Raw genomic sequence first — 12,570 nt, 5'->3', positions numbered from 1 at the left:
GAATCAAACATTAGTTATACCCACGGAAGTACAGCGTACCCCATCAGCAATCAACCTGCAGAGTCAACCACCATCTCCCTGGAGAATGTACCATAAATTATGTTGTGGGCATGTTGGCATTTTTAATTTATTTTCCATCTGCAATTTTACCAGGATGGTTGAGGAAATCTGATATCCATTTGGAATAAATTTATGGTGGCGGGTGCATTAAAAACCAGATACGTAGATCCTTCCAACCCACAGTTCTGGTAGGATAGAAATAGAAATAGAAATAGAAATAATAGAAATAGAAATAGAAATAGAAATAGAAATAGAAATAGAATGCAGAATGCAGAATGCAGAATGGTTCACCGACAAAACCGCGAAGCCCTTATCTGCGCCGACATAAGCGCAGAGGGCAAATCCGCGCCGTCTGAAGCACTCAGCACCCTAACCCTAACCCTAAACCTAACCCTAACCCTAAACCTAACCCTAAACCTAACCCTAAACCTAACCCTAAACCTAACCCTAAACCTAACCCTAAACCAAACCCCTAAATCTAATCCTAACCCTTACTTTAATTTAAATTGGCTTTCTGTCACCGCGCTGTTTTAAAGCGCTTTTCTGTTGCTGCGCTGCTGTCACCGCGGTGATGATGTCGCAGCTTTAGCGCCGCGGTTTTGTCGCCGCTATTTTGACGAGCGTGGTTTTGTCGGGCCATGATGCAGAATGCAGAATGCATTCAGGTGGGAATGAGGATGGTAATGAGAGTAGAGTAGGGTAGGGTAGGGTAGGGTAGAATAGGAGTAGGGTAGGGTAGGGTAGGGTAGGGTAGGGTAGGGTAGGGTAGAGTAGAATAGAATAGAATAGAATAGAATAGAATAAATAGAGTAGAATAAAATACGGAATGGAATGGAATGGAACGGAGCGGAGCGAAATGGAACAGAGAATTAAAACTAGAATAGAATAAAATAGAACATAAAATATAAAATAATATGAGTTATGATATATGGTATATAAGATGAGATATGAAGTATGAAATATGAAATATAGCATAAAATATAATGTAAAATATAACAGAAAACAGAAAATAACAGAAAACAGAAAGTAATAGAAAATAGAAAATATAGAAAATAGAATGAAAACTAGTATAGAATTAAGAATAGAACAGAACACAACAGAACAGTACAGAACAGAACAGAATAGTGTACATCCAAAACTGTCACTTTGAATGTACACTAAACATACATTAAATAAATTCTGTTGCGTTCAGCTCTCAAAGGGTCACCATTAATATACACTACATAATATAACAGAATAAATAAATACAGGTAAATGCAGAATTATGCACAGACCACATACATTCTATGTCACAGAGAAACAACACAGCCTAGTTCAGATCCATATCTCTAGAGAGCAAGAGAAATGAAGCTTGTGAGTTTCCCAGACGGATGGTGTAAATATCAATTGTGGAAAGTCGAATTGAATGCCAATCCACTATTGGAGGGTGTGGGTAGGCGTGGGGTGAGCATCTCCCTTCATATTTGGGCAGTGGCAGTAAGAATAAAGTAATTAGGAAATACAGGTAGTTCTCGACTTACGACTTTTCGTTTAGCAACCATTCGAAGTTACAATACTGGAAAAAAAATTGATTTATGACCGTTCTTCCACACTTAACAACCCTGGCAGTTTCCCCATGGTCACGTGATAAAACATTCTGACGCTTGGCAACTGGCTCATATTTATGACGGTTGCCATGATCCGCTTGGGTGATCCGTCAACGGGGAAGCCAGATCCACTGAACGACCGTGTTCCTAAATTAACCGCGGCAGTGGTTCACTTAATAACTGATCGTAAAAGGGGGCAGAACTCACTCAGCGGCAGAAACGATGGGCTCGATTATGGTTGTTAGTTGAGGACTACCTACGTTAGGTAACCTGTTTTTTGGACAACAAAGGGGGACGTGTGGTTGTACAGCATCATTGTGTCCGTAGTACCTTCTGAAATCCCGTCTCTCTCCCCCTGATTTGTTAGTGCTCAACAAGGACATCGGTACATGTCGTACCATGACCATCACGGGGACTCTGAAGCGGCCGTCCCTGCAGGACGAGGAGAAGCTGAAGCTCAACCACCAGAAGGGGTCCTCCAACTTCAACAGTCTTCCAGCCAACGTCTCCAAGCTGCACCTCCAGAGTTCCCCACACTACCTGGGCGCCATCAACCTCAACGACTTCAGCAACCACACCTTGACTTTGAAGAAGGACAAAAGCCAACCTCCAAAATCCATCTACATCTGTGATGGAGACATCTTCAAAAAGCTGGATTCGGAGCTCTCGCGGGCACAGGATCAAACCAGGGACGCCAGCTACGTCATCCTGCCCACCAACACCTCCACCTTGAGGCCCAAGCCGCCTCCGCCGCCACCACCTCCTCCACCTCCGCCGCCGCCACCCAAGGATGACACCAAGTACAGCATCAACATTGACCAGATGCCCCAGACGAGACTTATCCACCTCAGTATGGCCACAGATCCGGGCTTTGTGGTCAAGAGCCCCCCAAGAGAACCTACAGGAGGGATGAGCTGTGTGGAAGGGCAAGTGTCTTCGATGATGCAGCAGCAACCGTTGTCTCCTCCGTTGGTCAATAAATCCACAGACTCAAAGATGCCCAACAGTTTGTGCGACACGCTCAAGACCAGTAATCCTGGAATCGTGACCAAGAATGAGACAGTCGCCACCCTCTCCATGAGCTCCCTCGAAGTAAGTGGCTGAAAGTTGGTGGACCTTCTCCATCCTTGGGTTGGAGAAGTCCTTAAATTCCATTCTTGCTAACTGAAACTATTATTTTTTTAAAAAAGCATAGCTAATCAGAATATTCAAAATTTTTCCCTACTGGTTCTGTGGGCATGGCTTGGTGGGCATGACTTGGTGGGCGTGGCTTGGTGGGCGTGGCTTGGTGGGCGTGGCTTGGTAGGCATGGCTTGGTGGTGGTGGTGGGTCATGTGACTGGCTGGGCATGGCCAACTTATTTTTATTTCCTTTTAAAAGCATTTTTAACTCCCGAACCGGTAGTTTAAAAAATGCTAAAAAAAGTTTTAAAAAAATCCCAGTGATTGTGTGTCACGATGATCAGCTGTGACAATCAGCTGTGTCACGCGATCGTCTGAATCTTTTTTTTAAAAAAAACTTTTTAAAGCGTTTTTTTTACTACCGGTTCGGGCGATTAGATAGTAAAAAATGCTTTAAAACGTTTTTTAAAAAAGGTTCTGACGAACAGCTGTGACAATCAGCTGTGCCACGCGATCATCAAAATCTTTTTTAAAAAACTTTTTAAGTGGTTTTTTTTTTAACCCCGGTGCAATCTTATTTTTGAGCCCAGATTCCAAGTGGTAGATGTTTCGTGGTTTGTTTTAAGACAAGGGGGTCTCCCAACTTGGCAACTTTAAGACTTGTGGACTTCAACTCCCAGAATTCCCCAGCCAGCATGGCTGTTTTATATAACAACTGAATAGCAGAATAACAACATTGGAAGGGATCTTAGAGGTTTTCTAGTCCAACCCCCTGCTCCAGTTTTAGAAGATAAGTTTAGACCGGGCATTTTTGTCAACAAATTCCAGCAGTATGATCTCAAAAGTATTAGGCTGCGATTGCACTCCTAAAAATGATTCCATTAATTAATGTCCTTCATTAATGACAATCATTTGCTATGCATGGAATGTGCTTGCAAAGTATTTTATATTGACTGATTTCCCCCACTTATCTCTCTAATTGCCCTTCAAGGGGCAAGAAGGACCTGGCCAGCATCTTTCTGATATCATCTCCATTGAATGCTCCTTCTGGGAGTCCCAGCTGGATGTAAATCTCAGCCTAGTGGTGGGTTTCAAAAAAAATTCCAACCTACTCTGTGGGTGTGGCCTCCTTTGTGGGAGTGGCTTGCCAGCCATGTGTTTTCTTTCTTTCTCTCTCTCTCTCTCCTTCCTTTTGTCTCTCTGTCCCTTTTTCCTTTTTTTCTTTCATCTCTCTCTCACTTTTTCTTTCTTTTTTCTTTCTTTCTTTCTTTATTTATTTCTTCCTTTCTTTCTCTTTCTCTCTCTGTGTGAGTCTGTCTGTCTGTCTGTGTGTGTGTCAGTGGTGGGTTTCAAAAATTTTTGGAACCTCTTCTGTAGGTGTGGCCTGCTTTCCAGGTCCACTGGTGGAACCTCTTCTAACCGGTTCGGTAGATTTGATGAACCGGTTCTACTGAACTGGTGCGAACTGGCAGGAACCCACCTCTGTCTCAGCCCCAGAACCTCATCACCATGCTGCACCAGTGATGCAGGAATTGGGGTATTTCTGGGGGTGAAATACGGACAGTCATAATGGAAGAAATGTTTTTTATGGAAGCCTGGCTAGAAGTCAGCTGAGTCTCTCCAGTTTTAAATACCGTTTGCTTCAGACATTTTGAGAAGCAGGAATTCTGGGAGCTGAAGCCCACGATGTCAAGTTATAAGTTGTCATGGTGAAGGGGGGGGGGTGCATTCCAAGCATACCTTCGGCTAAGAGTCAGTTCTCAGAATACTACAGCAGGCTTGGGAGGGGTGCACCTCATTGGAGAATGTGATTTATGACACAGACTGAGGGGAGGAAAGAAACAGGGGCAAAGAGAGCCGAGGGGGCGCAGTGGTTAGAGTGCAGCACTGCAGGCTACTTCAGCTGACTGTTAGCTGCAGTTCGGCTGTTCAAATCTCACCGGCTGAAGGTTGACTCAGCCTTCCATCCTTCCGAGGTGGGTAAAATGAGGACCCGGATTGTTGTTGGGGGTGATATGCTGACTCTGTAAACCGCTTAGAGAGGGCTGAAAGCCCTATGAAGTGGTATATAAGTCTAACTGCTATTGCTATTGCTAAGTTCAGCCATAATTCAAATGAGGTTTAGATCTGACTGCAACGGGGCATTGCCGAAATGGTTTTCCTAGTAAACGACTGGTTTTATTTTGAAACTTGGCTCGAGGCTTTCGGAAATCTTCTGGAAAACCTGACACACAAGTCTTAAACTTGCCAAGGTTGGACACCTTGCTTTAGGAGATCAGTTGCATTCTCCCTCCCATCTCTCCCACAACAGAACCTCACTAGAGAAAGTGAACATAGAACATCAGAGTCATCTAGTCCACCCCCCTGTTCAGGCAGGAATCCCTATACCATTCCAGACAAATGGCTGTCCAATCTCTTTCTAAAAACCTCCAGTGATGCAGCACTCACAACTTCTGGAGGCGAGCTATTCTGTTGGTTTATTGCTCTCGCCATTAGGACATTTCTCCTTAGTTCCAGATTGCTTCTCTCCTTGGTTAGTTTCCATCCATTATTTCCCATCTTGCCTTTTGGTGTTTTGGAAAAGAGTTGACCCCCATCATCTTCGTAGGAGTCCTTCAGATATTGAAAGATTGCTATCATGTGTTTCCCTCCCTAGTCCTTCTTTTCCATAGACTAGCCGAGAGAGAGAGAGAGAGAGAGAGAGAGAGAGAGAGAGAGAGAGAGAGAGAGACAGAGACAGAGACAGAGACAGAGACAGAGAGACAGAGAGACAGAGAGAGACAGAGAGAGACACAGAGACACAGAGACAGAGGGAGGGAGGGAGGGAGGGAGGGAGGGAGGGAGGGAGGGAGAGAGAGAGAGGATCAAAATCAGAATAGAGCTGGAAGGGACCTTGGAGGTCTTCTAGTCCAGCCCCTGCTCAAGCAGGAAACCCTATTGCACCATTTCAGAAAAAAAATGGATGTCCAGTCTCTTCTTAAAAACCTCCAGTGATGGAGCACCCACAACCGAGGTGGCGCAGTGGTTAGGGTGCAGTACTGCAGGCCACTTCAGCTGACTGCTATCTGCAGTTCAGCTGTTCAAATCTCACCGGCTCAAGGTTGACTCAGCCTTCCATCCTTCCGAGGTGGGTGAAATGAGGACCCAGACTGTGGGGGCAATATGCTGACTCTGTAAACTGCTTAGAGAGGGCTGAAAGCCCTATGAAGCGGTATATAAGTCTAACTGCTATTGCTATTGCTATTGTTACTTCTGGTGGCAAGCTGTTCCACTGGCTAATTGTCCTCACTGTTAAGAAGTTTATCCTTAATTCTAGGTTGCTTCTCTGATTGATTGGCTTCCATCCATTGTTTCTTGTCTTGCCTTCTGGTGCTTTAGAGAATAAGTTGACCCCCTTTTCTCTGTGGCAGCCAAGCAATCGGTCATTTTGATGGGCTCAGCCCTCCGGCGAGCTTCGGTGGCTGAAAGCAGATTTGGATCTGAGACTCCCCTCTCTAATCCAACTTCTTCCACATGCTTCCAAAGTCTAAACCCTCCCATCCGGCGTGCTTCATCTCTTGCCAAGCATTAATCATGGATCTTCCTCTTCCTTTAATTTTCAGAGGCGGAAATCCCGATACGCAGAACTAGATTTTGAGGTGAGTATTTGGGGTTGGCTTCCATGATAAAAACGGGGCGATTTTCCTTGAAGAAATCATTTCAACTCCAGGTCAAAGTAGAGGAGCTCATGCACATTTTCTGGAATGGCATGCATATTGGCCTACTCTGCCTTCTTAAGATGTTTTGCTTCTTTGGAATAAAATATACTAGTGGTCCTCAACTTACAGTTCATTGAGCAATCATTCAAACTTGCAACAGCACTGGGGGGAAAAAGACACAACCATTTTTCACACTTACGACTATTGCAGCATCCCCCCATGATCAGGTTATCAAAATTCAGGTGCTTGGCCAACTGGCATATATTTATGAAGATAGAACTATCCCAGGCTCAAGTGATTACCATTAGTAACCATCCTAACCAGTTTTCAACCGGCAGAATCAATGGAAGAAGCCTGATTCACTTATTAACTGCAGTGATTTGCTTCAGAACTGTAGTAAAAAAAAGATGTGAAATGGAGCAAAACTCATTTAACAACTGTCTTGTTTAGCAACATAAATGTTGGGCTAGTTGCGGTCATACATTGAGGACTATCTGTAGTTAGGGACAGGTTTTCTACTTGACCCCTCAATAAATAATTTTTAAAGAAAGGAATCCAGAAAAGAAAAGATCAGAGAAAGGATTGCTTGTATGGCTATTTGGCTACTTAAATGTTCACTGCCTTGAGTTGTTTATTAAAATATTTATATATAAAGGCTGGAGAAAGAGAGAGAGAGAGAGAGAGAGAGAGAGAGAGAGAGAGAGGGAGGGAGGGAGGATGGATGTACGGATGGATAAACAGATGGACGGATAGACAAATGGATGGATGGATAGTTAAGAAGACATAAAGAGAGAGATGAGAGAGAAAGGGGTGGATGGATGGATGGATGGATGGATGGATGGATGGATGGATGGATGGATGGATGGGCAAATGAACGGATGGACGGATGGACAGACAGATGGATGGATTGATAGATAGACAGGGGTGGATAGACACATGGATGGGTGGATCAAAGGATGGATGGATGGATGGCTAAAGAGAGAAAAGGGAGAGATGAGAGAGAAAGGGATGGATGGACAGATGGATGGATGGATTGATTGATGGATAGACGGATGGACGGATAGACAAATGGATGGGTGGATTAATGGATGGGTGGATAGATAAAGAGATAAAGAGAGAGATGAGAGAGAAAGGGGTAGGTGGATGGATGAATGAATGGGTGGATGAATTGATGGATGGATGGATTGATGGATAGACAGGTGGACGGATAGACAAATGGATGGGTGGATCAATGGATGGATGGATGGATGGATAAAGAGAGATAAAGGGAGAGATGAGAGAGATGAGAGAGAAAGGGAGGGATGGACAGGTGGATGGATGGGTTGATGGATTGATGAATAGATGGATGGACAAATAGACAAATAGGAGGTGGATCAATGGATGGATGGATAGTTAAAAAGAGATAAAGAGAGAGATGAGAGAGAAAGGGATAGATGGAAAGAGGGATGGATGGATGGCGGATGAACAGATGGATGGATGGATGGATGGATGGATGGATAGACAAATGGATGAGTGGATCAATGGATGGCTGGATGATGGATAAAGTAGATAGATGAGAGTGGGATTAGAGAGAGAGAGAGAGAGAGAAGGATGGATGGATGGATGGATGGATGGATGGACTGATACACAGGTTAGACAGACAGACAGACAAATGTTTACAATGTTCATTAGTTTCTCACAAAACCTTGACTTATCTGGATGTTCCCTGTTGTAGAAAATCATGCACACAAGAAAACGTCACCAAGACATGTTCCAGGACCTGAACCGGAAGCTGCAACATGCAGAGAAGGAGAAAGAATCTCCACCAATGGAGACTAAGGTGAGCCTTTCCCTACTTGAAGTTTCTGAGCTCTACCGGAACAGGGTGCAAATAGTGGGCATTTTCTCTGCAGCTCCCAAGATGAAAGAGAAATCGGCCAATGGTTATATAGAAGATCAAGATTCTTTCTATCGATAGTGCCACCATTGAAAAAAAAAATAATTCCAGGGAGAAATTTCTCTATTGATGTCTCCCTGGGGAATTATGGGAAGAAGAGAAGAGCTGGAGGCTTCAAAAAGCTGGGGATAAAATCATGCAATAAAAATAGGACCTTCTCCCTTCCCTAAATGTTAGAAATCCCTTCCATCCACCTAGGATGAATTCTCAGAAACATGCCTCTTCTTTGAATAAACTTCTAGAGCAGGGATGGGGAAGTAGGACCTGTGGACTTCAACTCCCAGAATTAGCAATAGCAGTTAGACTTATATACCGCTTCATAGAGCTTTCAGCCCTCTCTAAGCGGTTTACAGAGTCAGCATATTGCCCCCAACAACAATCCGGGTCCTCATTTTACCCACCTCGGAAGGATGGAAGGCTGAGTCAACCCTGAGCCGGTGAGATTTGAACAGCCGAAATGCAGAACTGCAGTCAGCTGAAGTAGCCTGCAGTGCTGCATTTAACCACTGCGCCACCTCGGCTCATGGCTGGCTCAGGAATTCTGGGAGTTGAAGTCCACAGGTCACGAAGGGGGCCATACTTCCCCACCCTAGTGGTAGAGCTATTTGACTGACATTCATCTCTTCAGAGCAACAGAGAAGTGTGGTCACGCCTAACCAACATTATGTAACTCACATTTCTATATTTGAAGAGGTGGCTCAGGGGCTAAGACACTGAGCTTGTCAATCAGAAAGGTCGGCAGTTTGGTGTTTTGAATCCCTAATGCCTCATAACAGAATGAGCTCCCAATACTTCCCCCAGCTTCTGCCAACCTAGCAGTTCGAAAGCACATAAACATGCAAGTAGAAAAATAGGAACCATCTTCGGTGGGAAGGGAACAGTGCTTCGTGCAACTTAGGCATTGAGTCATGCCAACCACATGACCACAGAGACGTCTTCGGACAGCACTGGCTCTTCGGCTTTGAGATAGACATTAGCACCGCCTCCTAGAGTCAGGAACTACTGGCACATATGTGGGAGGGGAACTTTTACCTTCTACTTGAATTTAATTATCTCCACCCAGGTTATCTATAATTCTGGGACTCGATTGGTGGCCTAAAACCCTCCAGATTGCTGCTAGAAACTGAAATTTGTGAACACGGGTCACGGTTATCCCAAAAGTACATTTTTTCAGGAGGCAACTGGACTTTCTGGTTTTTCTTTTGAAGACGTTTCACTTCTCATCAAAGAAGCTTCTTCAACTCTGACTGGATGGTGCAGAATGGAAGGATTGATGCTCCTTGCAGACAGCTGGTCATTGGCATCCACACCCTTCGAATGGGGTGGGAGTAGAAATGGATTTCCAGAGGAAAAATTGCAGACTACAGGAACCAGGAGCACTATTCAAGTGACACCGATAAACCTCCAAGTGGCTCCAAGGACCCTCTGAAAGAATGCAAATGACCAGCTGTCTTTAAGGAGTATAAGTCCTTCCATTCCCCCCCCCCCCCAATCCAGTCAGAACTGAAGAAGCTTCTTGGATAGGAGTCAGCAGCCTTAAACACTCAAAGAGCCACAAATGTCCTAACTGGAAGCTCCCTGTTCAATTCTGGAGCCCATTGGAAGTCCGGTTCCCCCACCACAGTCTCCTCCTAGCATGGCGATCTTTTCCCTCTACCTGTCCTAACTGAAAGCCCTATCAATTGTGGAGCTGACTGGTGATAGGGAGCCACAGCAGAAAGATAAAAAGAGCCACATGTGGCTCCAGAGCCACAGATTGCCAACCCCTGTTGTTGGATGAGAAGCGAAACATCCTCAAAGAAAAACAAGACAATCCAGTTGCCTCCTGAGAAAGCACCGCTGGGGCAACCATGACCTGGATGACTGAGAATCTCAACAGATGTTTAGTGTTTAAGAAAAAACTGTTCATTTCCCCTGATCCCCTGTTGATTTCAATACATTTCCTGAAGGATCAACTTCCTTTTTTCATCTCCACCAGTGGTGGGTTTCAAAAAAATTTTGGAGCCTCTTCTGTAGGTGTGGCCTGCTTTCCGGGTCCACTGGTGGAACCTCTTCTAACCGGTTCGGTAGATTTGACCAAACGGTTCTACCGAATAGGTGCGAACTGGTAGGAACCCACCTCTGATCTCCACCCATACCAAACTCGTACTGTGGGTTGAAATGAGGAGGGGGAAAAAAAACCCCATATATTTTCTCTTATATGTTTAGGCCATGAAAAGATGGAGCGTTTCCTCAGGTGGCAGTGATAAAACTAACACCAGCGTAAGTCTTAACTGCCTGCGTTTCTCCTTCAAGGACCTCATAGGCTCCATCTCCTCTCCGACCTTCTTACGCTGCATGTGGTCAGCTACATCCTGAAACCAGCATCCAGCCTTCCTTAATCACAAGCCAACATGTCTTTGAATGCTTCCTCCCTCCTTCTATATCTAGCATCCCATAACAAGAAGACCTGAGTTGGTCATCCACTCCCTTTGAGGGACCTTTGATTGCATTCCACCCCAACCATCCATACTGAGTGGTCACCTTTCCTAGCCTTGCCCACATCCAACATAGTAGATTTTTCAAACATTCTCAACTGGCATGCTGATTTCTTTCATTGTGACCTTCGGAGGGGTAGTCCTCAACTTGCAACAGTCCTTCGGGATTGGGCGGCCTATAAATTTAACAAATGAAATGAGTTCACTTAGTGACCATCCAAAGTTGAAACAAAGCACTGAAACAAGTGGCCCATGGCTTTTTTTTCACACTTACGACCGTTGCCGCATTCCCCAGGGTCACACGATCAAAACTCGGACGCTTGGCAACGGGTCCACAGCTATGACGGTTGTGGTTTTGGGTTGTGGTTTTGTGATCCGCTTTTGTGACCTTCTGACCAGCAAAGGAAGCCAGATTCACTTAACAACTACATCCCTGGCTTAACAACTCAGCGATTCGCTGAGCGATGTTGGCAGGAAATGTCGCAAATGGGGCAAAACACGCTTGACAATGTAGCAAAAGAAATTTGGGGCTCAATTGCGTACGTAAGTCGAGGACTCCCTGTATTCTACTCTAAGAGAAAAACAATTTCGATCAGAAATCAAGGTGACGCATGTAAGGCTGCCCACATCAAACATTCGGTGAGACTCAAAAATCAAATGAATGTACATATCCACAGGACTAATCCAATGTACCTCAACTTTTCTTAGTTCTGCCACCCACTTCAAACTTTAAAAGAGACAAAACACCTGAAATCACCTCCTATCCAACCACAGGAAATACTTGCACAGGTATAGAATAGGTGGAACCTGGCTCAATAGTAGTTAGCAATAGCAGTTAGACTTATATACCGCTTCATAGGGCTTTCAGCCCTCTCTAAGCAGTTTACAGAGTCAGCATATTGCCCCCACAGTCTGGGTCTTCATTTCACCCACCTCGGAAGGATGGAAGGCTGAGTCAACCTTGAGCCGGTGTGATTTGAACCGTCGAACTACAGATAACAGTCAGCTGAAGTGGCTGCAGTACTGCACTTTAACCACTGCACCACCTCGGCTCTTGTTACTGTAAGAGGGATCTAATATTAGGACAATCAACTAATTATGAACCAACAGGGTGTTGTAGCCACCCAAAAAACAACACAGTCCTAGGCTGTATTAAGTATAATCTTTATTGTCATTGTACTTAAGTACAATGGAATAGCAATAGCAGTTAGACTTATATACCGCTTCATAGGGCTTTCAGCCCTCTCTAAGTGGTTTACAGAGTCGGCATATTGCCCCCAACAACAATCCGGGTCCTCATTTCACCCACCTCGGAAGGATGGAAGGCTGAGTCAACCCTGAGCCGGTGAGATTTGACCCGCTGAACTGCAGATAGCAGTCAGCTGAAGTGGCCTGCAGTACTGCACTCTACCCACTGCGCCACCTCGGCTCTTTTGGAATTGGTTATTGTATTAAAAGAGGGATAGAATCAAGTTCACATGGAGGGTTAGTACAACTATGTAATGCCTTGGTAAGACCATACTTGGAATACTACATCCAGTTTTGGTCGCCACGATGTAGAAAAGATGTGGAGACTCTAGAAAGAGTGCAGAGAAGAGCAACAAAGATGATTAGGGGACTGGAGGCTAAAACGTATGAAGAACGGTTGCAGGAATTGAGGTATGTCTAGTTTAATGGAAAGAAGGACCAGGG

At 44.8% G+C, this 12,570-nt stretch overlaps 1 protein-coding gene across 1 annotated transcript in view; it reads left to right on the top strand.

The window, feature by feature from the left end:
• The window catches only part of LOC116523295 (adhesion G protein-coupled receptor B1-like), a 53,829-nt gene that overhangs the window by 39,628 nt on the left and 1,631 nt on the right, over positions 1–12,570 (top strand). The window contains exons 8-11 of the mRNA XM_032238400.1: positions 2,014–2,738; positions 6,370–6,405; positions 8,180–8,284; positions 10,610–10,663. Coding sequence (XP_032094291.1) covers positions 2,014–2,738; positions 6,370–6,405; positions 8,180–8,284; positions 10,610–10,663 — 920 coding nt within the window. The remainder of the gene's footprint in view (positions 1–2,013; positions 2,739–6,369; positions 6,406–8,179; positions 8,285–10,609; positions 10,664–12,570) is intronic.

The sequence above is a fragment of the Thamnophis elegans genome, unplaced genomic scaffold, assembly GCF_009769535.1.
Source record: "Thamnophis elegans isolate rThaEle1 unplaced genomic scaffold, rThaEle1.pri scaffold_152_arrow_ctg1, whole genome shotgun sequence".
Taxonomy (NCBI): domain Eukaryota; kingdom Metazoa; phylum Chordata; class Lepidosauria; order Squamata; family Colubridae; genus Thamnophis; species Thamnophis elegans.
This window is presented reverse-complemented; position numbering and strand designations above follow the sequence as displayed.